Here is an 11,058-nt window from a genome sequence, read left to right on the forward strand (position 1 = left end):
AACAGAAACAAAACTCGATAAGTTTTTTAACAAATTTAATTTTAGGAAGGCATGAATTTCATTAATATAGACTTAAAAAATAAACAGAAACAAAACTCGATAAGTTTTTAATATTTAAAAGACCAAAATGGATAAATATAAAAAAAAAACTCGTGTATAGAGGAAAAGAAGGGATTAACAGTCGGGAAGGTTCTAGACAAGTATAGAAACAAGGTGATGAAGAGAAAGAAGCTCCTCGAAACTTTCCTTCTTCTTCTATTTTCCTCTAGAAATTTCCACACTTGTGTTATATATATCTACCTCTCCTGTAATCAGAATGGAAGTCTAATTTGAACAATTTCAAACACGAAATCACAACATCCAAGAAGTGAAGAATGGATTTGAGGTTGCTGGGTATCGATAACACACCACTCTTCCACACTCTCCAGCATATGATGGAAGCTGCCGGTGAAGATTCCGACAAGTCGGTCAATGCACCATCAAGGAACTACGTTCGTGATGCTAAGGCCATGGCTGCTACACCAGCGGACGTGAAGGAGTATCCTAATTCGTATGTTTTTGTTGTGGATATGCCAGGGTTGAAATCTGGAGATATTAAAGTGCAGGTGGAAGAAGACAATGTGCTGTTGATTAGCGGAGAAAGGAAGAGGGAAGAAGAGAAAGAAGAGGCAAAGTTTATTAGGATGGAGAGAAGGGTTGGGAAATTCATGAGGAAGTTTAGTCTGCCAGAGAATGCGAATACTGATGCGATTTCTGCTGTTTGTCAAGATGGAGTTCTGACTGTTACTGTTCAGAAATTGCCTCCTCCTCAGCCAAAGAAACCAAAAACAATTGAGGTGAAAGTTGCTTGAAGTTATGGACTCTGTTTTATGAATGGAGCTTCTCTGTTTTGATGGTTTAAACATGGATTTAATAAAGTGATTGCTGCTCTAGATTTACCATATTTTGATGCATCCAAAGTGTGAAGGATTAACCAAAAATTGTTAGTGCGTGTATCTTGTTTGATACTGAATTGAATTTTCATTACTTTTTTTTGTCTCATTTCCTTACTTGGAAGTTATAGCTGTATCACAATAGCCATTATCATTTCACCTGATTTATAAAATAGATATACACCCTCGATTCCTTTTCATAGCTATCCTTTTCTATAAATATCTAGATCACAATACTTGTCATTTTATAAAATTAAATTAATACATAAATTATTATATTCTTTTCATTATATCATTGATAGATTAGTTAATTAATATTGAAAACATATATTTTTTCCCATTTACTATTCTTTATATTTGATTTTGAAAAAAATATATATCAACAAACAAATTAAAATATTTTTACACAAAATATATAGAAAAATTGAGGTGGAAAAAATTTAATTTTTTAATTTTTTGGATCAATTGGTGAAAAAATTTGTCTCCAAAGTAAACTCAAAATTTAAATAATCATTCAAATGCATTTTAATTTTTGAAATCTAACATATTCATCATTTATTATAAGATTGATTTAAAGAAAACATAAAATAAGGGTAGACAGGTAAAGTTACTTAATTTTTTAATGAAAATTCAAATTAAAAAGTTTGACATATAAAAAGAAACGGAGAAAGTATTTGTTTAGTGTATTGTATTACTATCTAAATCCTCTCCAAATGTATTTTACTAAGAAATAATAATATTTTGTTGCTAGAAAATAGTCGAAAGAATAAAAAATGCTTCCCCGTAACTCTTACTCTAGAGCGAGCCAATATGCATTCATGAATTCTGAACTCTTTATAAATGAAATTGTTGTATAGACTTTGTTTTAATGCTATCATTTTTTATGATGAATACTTTTATATGAGATATAATAATGTACTACTATTTACGAGAAATGAAATTTGCAATTGTTAGTATTTGTGTTCAATTCAGTAAATCAGAAATCTAGAAGAAGTAAAAAAAAAAGAAGTATTTCGAGACTGTTGTTAATTAGGATATGGGTTATTTTTTCTTTGAGGTTGGAATGAAAAAAATATTTTTGTAAGCGTGGCCATGTAATTTAGAAGTCTGGCAAATTCAATTGAATGGATGTGTCAATAGGTAGGTGCATCGTTTATTTATCGTTCTCGTTCGGGATCTTGTTTGGGAGTTAAAACAAATATATTTGTTATTTACATAGATAAAGGACCAACCATTTCCATAAGCTACCTTATATGAGGGACCAAATTAATTTAAACTCATATATTAAGGATTATTTTGATCATTTAAAACATGTCATAATAAGAACTTGGACAAAGACAATAGTGAAAACAACAATCTAAAAGAAAAGATGAAGGTAATTATTTATTTTCTAAGGAGAATTATTTTCACCATACTTGCTAGCAATTTGAACCATGTTCTAGAAGAGTGTAGAATACGGATAACGTCTAAGCAGAAACGTGTTCTATTTCCCTCCAGAAGCTTCCACTATATAATCACCCCATCTTTGAATCAACATAAAAGCTAAAAATTGCAAAATTACTCTTTAAAGTGAAACCAATTGATCAAAGCAAAACCACTAGATTTTACCAAATTTTTATTATGTTTGAAGGATCCACTAAATTTGTTAGTACATGTGCTATATCTTGGTTAAAGCAAGTGCGGTACAATTTTCTGCCTTATCATATAGAGTCCACTTCATCTGTTTTAAAATCTAAACGACTTCTTAACAAATTCATCTATATCAATTCTTTTTTGGTTTGTTAACAGGGCCCTATTTTGTGCTTGCAATTAAGCAAGAGAAGATTGTGGTTGATCTTATTTATAAATAAATAAAAATAGAAAGCTTTCTGAAATGGTAAGATCAAAAATCATATAGACTGATTTGTGTAGCTTTGGTCTTACCAAAATACATAGGCTAGCTAGTTAAAATTCCTTCATCAAAGAGTTGCACAGTTTAAATGCAATATCCTCAAACATTGACATGAACAAAATTTGCAGATTTTCTAGTCTCGGATGTTCTTGATTGTTGCTTCTTTCTCATCATCCATTTATAGACCAAACGAATTGTGTTTCCAAGCAAAAGTAATGCCATTACAGAGCTCCATACTGTAACAGCAACTTCAATAACCTGGCCAAGTTGTTCTCGGTCCTTCTTAGGCGTGACAATGTATATTGATATGCCATAAGTGAGTGCTATTGAGGTTATTGTCAACCACATAATAACCATTAAAGCCCACATAAAAAACTTTTTCCTGAAGGGCAATCCACTTATTAGCAGCAGTATTGTGCTAAGAGAAGCCACAAAGGCTGTTGTGTTGACACGGATAAAGTATCGATATGATTTGGGATGACTATACGCCATTACTGCTTCCCCTGCTTTGTGTGGTATTTGTAGGGAGTTTACTTGAGAAATTAGCACTTCCTTATTGTCTTGCCAGACGCCTCCTGGAGGGTTCATTCCTGCTTGAAACGCCATAGTTGCAATAAGCGATGCCACTACCATTATTGCATCACGTTTCCTCGAAAGCCAATCACCTGAAATGTCGTGCTTGTGGGCTAAAGCAACTTGAGAATTACAACATTTGGCTACATTTTTGGTGTAGGATGATGAAATCATGTCCTTGGCTCTTAAACCTCCAGCATCACGGAGACGGTCTCCAATTTCCAGATCATTCATGTCTCTTCGACTTTGTGTTAAAATGTCTAGTGTTGTGTTCCCATTGTCGTCCTTTAAGTTGACCTCAATCTTATTGTTTTTTAGCAGATATTTAACTGTCTGCAAATTTTAACATGAAACATTAACTCCATTTTCAAGTAACATCTCTAAGTTTAGAGGGGATGGATTATGACTTTAGAGTGGATGGGTTACAACTTGTTTATTGACTTGATCTAACAAGTTCAACCCGTTATAACCCATCAAGTCATTGGGTCAAAATAGTGTAAATTAGATTAACTCAAGCTAATAATTTAAGAAAATACATTATCATTCATTCTTGTTCTCTTAAGAAGCAAATAACAGAGGAGGGCATAGAGCCCATTTTGACGGGCTTACTTTAAGTATTTTAATGTCAAAATAGCTTTTAAGCATTTTTGAAGTGTTTTGATAAATTAAAAAGTGGTTACAATTACTCAATTTAAAGTTAAAATGATAAAAATAAGTCAAAAATCTATAAGTCAGTCCGAATAGGTTCTAGTATAGTCATTTTTGAAAGGTTTGAATTATGACTTGAATTTTCAAGCCATCTTGAGTCTAAGAGCGTTTTTAAGCTAAAATAGTTTTTTAACACTTACATTGTGTTTAGATAAAAAAGAAAGTGTTTTAAAGCTTTTATCTTTAAGCCAAAAAAAACAAAAATAAGTCAAAAGTTACAAGTTAAAGTATAAGATTTTTGACCTCTAAACCAAGAGTAAGCTTATCCGAGTAAACTTGGGTGGGTTTTATCAAATTTGACCCATCTGCCCGTGTCAATTTTCTTCTTTCTCAACTTTTGTGATGGAATACTAGATTAATTAGTAAGTTTGTACAGCAAAGGGCAAGAACTCACCTCAATTTGCTTATCAGCAACAGCCAAATGTAGAATGGTATATCCATCTCCATCTCTAGCATTCAACAATTTATCATCTGATATCATTTCCATCAGCACATTCAGAGCCTCCAGCTGATAGTTATGCTTCACACACAAATGTAGAACGTTCTCACCGCGATCAGTCGTCTGCAGAGCTGCAAGATGGCTTGCTCGAACCAGTTCCTTAATAACCTCAACTCGACCTTTGATTACCGCAAGATGTAGAGGATTTCTACCTTCACGATCACCAGCCAGACACATTTCAGGATTCACTACCAACAACTCCTTAACAATTTCTACGTACCCTTTGATCGAAGCAACATGAAGTGCAGAGGATCTTCGTAAATCCAGTTCAGCAGCAAGCAGGGGATTTCGCGCCAGAATGAACTTTACAAACTCAATGTGTCCCCGCATTGATGCTATGTGTAAAGGAGTTTCATTAAAGCAAGTTAAGGTAAGTCTATCAAGAATCAAACCATCCAGTTGAAGTAATTCTTGTAAAGTAATTACATCTCCTTCTGCTGCAGCTTCGTAGAGTCTCTTCTCAATTTCCATCTCCTTCAATTTCACTCTTAATTTCTTTCTTCTAATCTTTGGCTCTGTCGCCTACAAGTACAACCTTGCAAATGAGATATACTATAGCTTTAATTAGTTGGAGGCTCCTTTGGAGCTAAGTCAACGTTGAGAGATAACAAGAAAAATGATGTATTTAACTTATTGAGATAACAAGAAAAATGAAGACTTTGAACAAGTCTTGTCTACTTTCACAGAAAGAGAGAGGAAGTTGAAGGTAAACAACTAAGGAAGGGACCATTAGTTGAGTCACATTTGCTTTATTTAATTTTTGGAAAAGGTATTAAATTTCTTTTAACTTGGTTATTTTAGAGTTCATATACCACTTGTTAAAAGAATGGTTCACGTATATTTTTATGTGATGTAATTGACTCAAATATATCATTTTTAAATGGATGGAAGTGAAAAATTAATCTTAATTTCTTCATTAAAATAAAATTTATGTAGGAGTATAGTTGACCTTTCTCGCAAAATTCAATGATATACATGATCTTTTTTTCTTCGTTGAATAAAATTTATTATCTTAACTATCAAAATTATTTTTTACTTTTCTTCTTGTAAAAACTAATGTAGATGCCTTGATTTTTTTTCACAGAAAATAAATTACAATATGAACCCAAGAAAATTTAATTTTAATTTTTTTTTCTTACTTTTTTCCTTTTATTCCATTCACACTTATTTTTTATTTCTCATATTTTTACATTAAAAATAGAAAAAAATGATATAAGAATGAGAAACTCAGATAATAATAAGCAAAAAAGTCTATAATAGAGATATTTAAGACCTAAAGTATCTGCTCAACTTTAACTCACCGAGGGAGCAACCTCATTTTTCACCTTGAATTGGTCAAGAATCAAAAAAGTCACAAAAACAATCACACTTAAGAAAGATCAAATATAACGCTTAACTTTGCGCTTGGATCAAATACGCCCTATATGGATTTTTTTATGATTAAAAATGATTAACTTTTACTTTAGTTTAGGGATGGATTTTGATTAGTTTTCAATTTTGGTAAGGAAATGATTAACTTTAACCATAGTTAGGGACATATTTGTAAATTTGGTCTCCAATTTTGGTGAGTAAATGACTAACTTTAACCATAGGAATTTTGTAAATTTTGGTCTTCAATTTTGATAAGGAAATGATTTGGCATCCAACCAAAATAATTTAAAACCTCATTTGGCTCAAATTAACGATTGGAAGTTCTTAATGTCCAACAATTTGTAAGAAAATAATTGGGGATTAATTCCTGGAAAATATATTTAAAAGTTGTCCGATAACTTCTAATTTATTAATAATTAATTTAGGTCAATCATAGAAGATTTTAATTTTTTTTATATTAAAATATGACGTTTCCTTGTTATTGCTTGCAAAACAAAGAGAAATGAAGCTTGACTTATGTGTGCATTGAGAAGAAGCTACTAGTCAAGGACAAAAATATTGATATCTCCAAAGTATAACATGTTTGGATAAACTTATAAAATTGTTTATCAAGATAAGTGTATTTTATCTAAATAAATAACTTGTAGAAAAGTAATTAATAACTGAAAAGAAAAGGTTTGTACTTGATTAAATTCATTTTTTAAAAATGTTTCTTTTATTATTTGATAAACGGATTGTGTTTGATAATATCTTTTTAGAGCTTAAAATTTATAATAATAAGTAGTAGTATTATCTAAATAGCGTAATGAATTTTGTATATTTTCTTAAGAAATGTTTTTATTTTATTTTATTAGTTAAAATTCAAACCATAAATAAAAGGACAAGACATTGAAATTATAGTTGTCAATATTGGCTGACCCATCCCATCCGGATTAACCCATACAAGTTTTGAAATTTGACGGGTCAGGCCGAGTTGATCCACTAATTTGGTGGGCTAGAAACCATCCCAACCCATCAGTACGTGGGTTGTGGCCCTTGTCGGGTCAGCCCACATTTTTAAAAGTATATTATTTTATATTTTTTAAGGAGTAAATTTTAGGTTTAGTAAACATAAAAGTCATATTTGTATGCTATATATAGTTATAGTTTGTATAATTGCGCTTCATGGCAAACTTTATATTTGCTATGGAGCATTAGATTTGTATAAATCGTTGGCAGCCTCTCATTTGTATAAATCACTGGTAGCCTCTCGTTTGTATAATTCGATGGCAGTCTCTCAATTCAATTTTATGTGTTTGTATATCTGCATAAAATTTGAATTTGTATACACTTGAATCGAAATAAAACATTTGTATATCAAAATACAAATATATATCTCTCGCTTTATACAACACAAATTATACATTGTAATTTGTATAATATGTGTTTGTATAAAGCGAGAAAGAGAAAAGAGAACTCGGCAAGGGAAGATCTGTATTTGTATAATTATAAGTGTATAGGACGAAAATATATGTATTTGTATTTGTATATACAGTTTTTCTCTCGCTTTATACAAACACAAACGCATTTTATACATTTGTGTTCGTATAAAGTGAGAGAGGCGAGGGAGAGACTGGCGAGCGAGAAATCTGAGGAGAGAGGCGAATGACAATTGTTTGCTACGGGTTACAATTAAATCAAACTGTGGTTATAACATTTAATTTGAATTAATAGTTTTCTATTTTATACAATTTCTCCTTTTTTTGAAATTATAATTTAAAAATATTAACATAAATATCAATAAAACAATATTACATGTGTTAGTGTTACTACTTGTTATACAAATCCACAAATAAAATAATATTTATAATACTTATTAAGTTTGATTTCAAGTAAAAATATAATTAGCTAAATAGAAATGTTGACCTATTTTTTTCAAAAAAACACAAATAAATATGACAATATTTCAACCAGTGAAACATGAACTTTTGGAAAAAAAAATCATGAAATTATGGCATATACAACACCAACACATCAGTTTCATCAAGCACATATGATTAAGGTTGAGGCAAGGTTGTCTTAACATTTTCATTTACAGTTTGTATGCAATATTAATTAGTTAAACTATAAAAATAATTAAATTTAAGAACTACGTATAATATTTAAATGTACACACAAAAATAGTATCATCTTAAGAAAAATCATGCAATCAGTATCGAGTAACAACAAATGTTTGAATATTTTCATGATGGATGCAACTTCTATACTTGGTTAGAACACACGTCTACCAATGCTGAATGATTATTCTAATGATATAGTAGTAATAGAAATACTAAATACATCACGTTTGATATTCTAAATTTTAATATGTAGAAATTTAAATAGACTTTGAGTTTGAACTTATGTTATTTTTAATACTCTATTTTATTTTTATTTTTTAATTATTTTTCTATTTAGCCTCCGGGCCGGGCTAAAAACCTCTTTTCTTAAATGGGCTTCAAAAATCTAAGTCTTATCTTATTAAATCACAAGTTAGGTCAGGTCGGCCCAACGATCCTAGCACATATACGTCATAAGTTTCATGAATATTTTTTTCAAGAGTTCATGTTTCACTAGTTGAAATATTGTCATATTTTTTGTGTTTTATTGAAAAAATTTTATTTATATTTCTATTTAGCTAGTTATATTTTTACTCGAAGTTAAACTTAATAAATATTATAAATATTACTTTATTTGTGGATTTGTATAACAAATAGTAATCTAACACCATGTAATATTGTTTTATCGATATTTATATTGATATTTTTAAATTATAATTTAATTATATAAAAAAATTACGATCTTTGTAGGATAAGAACCAACTAGGTATATATCTAAATAAAAACTACTAGCTAGGTTCATTAAGGTTACTCACAGATGACATATTCTAGATCTACCCCTAGGTTTGTAATACAGTCATTAATGAAACTAAGATCTCCATGTCAAACTATTATGCCTCCAATTATGTATGAAGTTTTAAGAATGAAATGAAATTTTTTGAAATATGTGGTTACAAATTGTATAGATATTTCTTGGCAATAAATTCTCATTTATGGTAAAATGTTAAATTTAAAGTTGTATTTTTAGTAAATATAAAAAATACTATTCTTTCTATTTTAATTTGTTTGTGTTAGGATCAAGCGTATACCATCATGTCAAAAGTTATAGCTGATAGCAAATGCGTAACTTTATTTCTTGGTTAAGTCCACCAAGTAAGCGTCATGTTCGATCATAACTTCGACTCGAGCTACTCTAGCCCATCGTGAGCCTTGTCATAGGCAGGATGTTGGCATAACCCAACAGTTTGTTTGATTTTGAATTGAGTTTAATAAAGGTAATGAAAACTTTTTTGAATCTTGTTATTTTAAATACGTCATGAGGAAAATTTAGAATTAAAGAGTTGTTATAAAGAAAAATAGATAATTTTCTGAAATGGACTTTGAAAAAAAGTAAAACAAAAAATTAAATTTAAGAAAACATTTTTTTTGGTATATACTTTTAAAAAAAATTACTTAAATTGAGAGGTGGTTAGAATAAACACTTCATGAAATGATTTTTTTTTAAAAGTATCTCTTTATTATTGCACCATTCTCAACGGAGTTCATTGTTTTTTTTATATAATCCGTGTAGACCAAGTAACTTTTCGTCGTTATGAGCAAACAAAATTATACACGACATTCCCCCAGATTTGTGGTCAACATTATCATCCTAAAAAAGTTGTTTAAAACATTTATCGACTAATTACGTTCTTTACATTTTTTTCAATTTTGAGAATCAAATTTTCTATCTCAATCTTTTTATATATTTTTCTTTTAGATAAGTTATAATTTTCTCTCTTTAAAAAAAGAATGATTTAGTTTAATTTGACATGATTTTAAGAAAATAAAGAAAAAAAATTAATTTTATGGTGCGAAATTAAAATTATGACAAATATACTTGAATCTTGTAGTCTTAAACATGACACGTAGAAAACTGGTATTAAAGTTGCCAAAAAAAGTGGTCATTTTTTTTATTAAAAAAAAAATAGATCAAACAAAAGTAGTTCATTATTTTTTAAACGAAGAAAGTAATTATTATGACTTATAATAAAATAATAGAGAGAAGTATTGAAAACATCTCTCAACTCCATGTAATTATTAGTTTCATCATCAAACTATTGACAACTTTGAAAACATCATTTACTTGACTAGCTAGACTTAAATATACCCCCGATCTTTTAACATTAGTGAAATACACCTCTAAATGTTCGCCAAGTTTAGAGATATTTTCAACACTCCTCTCGACTTTTAATTAAGAGTCTCATGATGCTCCTATACTACAACAAAAACAACTTTTAGATGACAATAAATAGACACATTAATAAAAAGTGCTAAAGTCTTTACCGGCATTAGCTAAGTGTCATTAGATCCAATGTCGCTAAAGGCTTTAGGGACATATACAAAGAATGTTAATTGCTGCTAAAAATACATATTTAACGGCAATTGAGCGATTATCGTTAATTAATTGCCGCTAAAGATCATTTTTTATTAGAGCTACAAGAGTTTAAGACTACGTGCTATGTCATGTGCTAGATCAGAGGTGTATCTAATTAATTTAATTAGTCAAATAGAGAGATATTTTTAAGACTGTCAATAGTTTGAGGATTAAACTAATAATTTAAGCTAAGTTCAAAAATGTTTCCATAGTTTTGATATATATAACCTTTATATTTAAAAATTATATTTGAATTCATAATAAACATTTAAAATTTTGACTCTCATAATTTATACTTCCCATGTCCGTGACACTTTTCATTTTTTGAGAGTTAAACAGTTTAAGTTTAACTGAAAATTTACGTGCGGAATCTTTAATTTTTTCAAAATGAAATTTATATGTTTGTAAACTATGATAAAAAGTATTATGAGTCACAATAATTAGCAATTCAAAATAATTAAAAGATATATGAAAAATTTACGGTAAAAATAAACTTGTTTAAATCTCAAAATCTAAAAAGTGTCACATAATTTGAGACAGGGAGTGCCATATATAAAAAATGAGATGGAGGGACCAACTAAGGCTGGGCACCG

The 11,058-nt window shown here is 29.6% G+C and overlaps 2 protein-coding genes across 2 annotated transcripts; one reads left to right on the plus strand and one right to left on the minus strand.

Moving 5' to 3' along the window:
- Window positions 1–312: 312 nt before the first annotated feature.
- LOC102604529 (17.3 kDa class II heat shock protein-like) lies at window positions 313–1,129 on the plus strand. Its single transcript, XM_006351549.2, has one exon. It carries the CDS (start codon window positions 375–377, stop codon window positions 849–851), a length of 477 nt encoding a protein of 158 aa, XP_006351611.1. The 5' UTR covers window positions 313–374; the 3' UTR covers window positions 852–1,129.
- A 1,668-nt stretch (window positions 1,130–2,797) lies between these two features.
- On the minus strand, window positions 2,798–5,306 carry LOC102604862 (ankyrin repeat-containing protein At3g12360-like). The gene is made up of 2 exons (XM_006351550.2): window positions 4,499–5,306; window positions 2,798–3,729 (listed from the first exon to the last, which is right to left on the minus strand). The coding sequence occupies exons 1-2, from the start codon at window positions 5,072–5,074 to the stop codon at window positions 2,923–2,925; spliced, it is 1,383 nt and encodes a 460-aa protein (XP_006351612.1). The 5' UTR covers window positions 5,075–5,306; the 3' UTR covers window positions 2,798–2,922.
- Window positions 5,307–11,058: the final 5,752 nt, after the last annotated feature.

This window comes from Solanum tuberosum, unplaced genomic scaffold (genome assembly GCF_000226075.1).
Source record: "Solanum tuberosum cultivar DM 1-3 516 R44 unplaced genomic scaffold, SolTub_3.0 scf00135, whole genome shotgun sequence".
Lineage (NCBI taxonomy): Eukaryota > Viridiplantae > Streptophyta > Magnoliopsida > Solanales > Solanaceae > Solanum > Solanum tuberosum.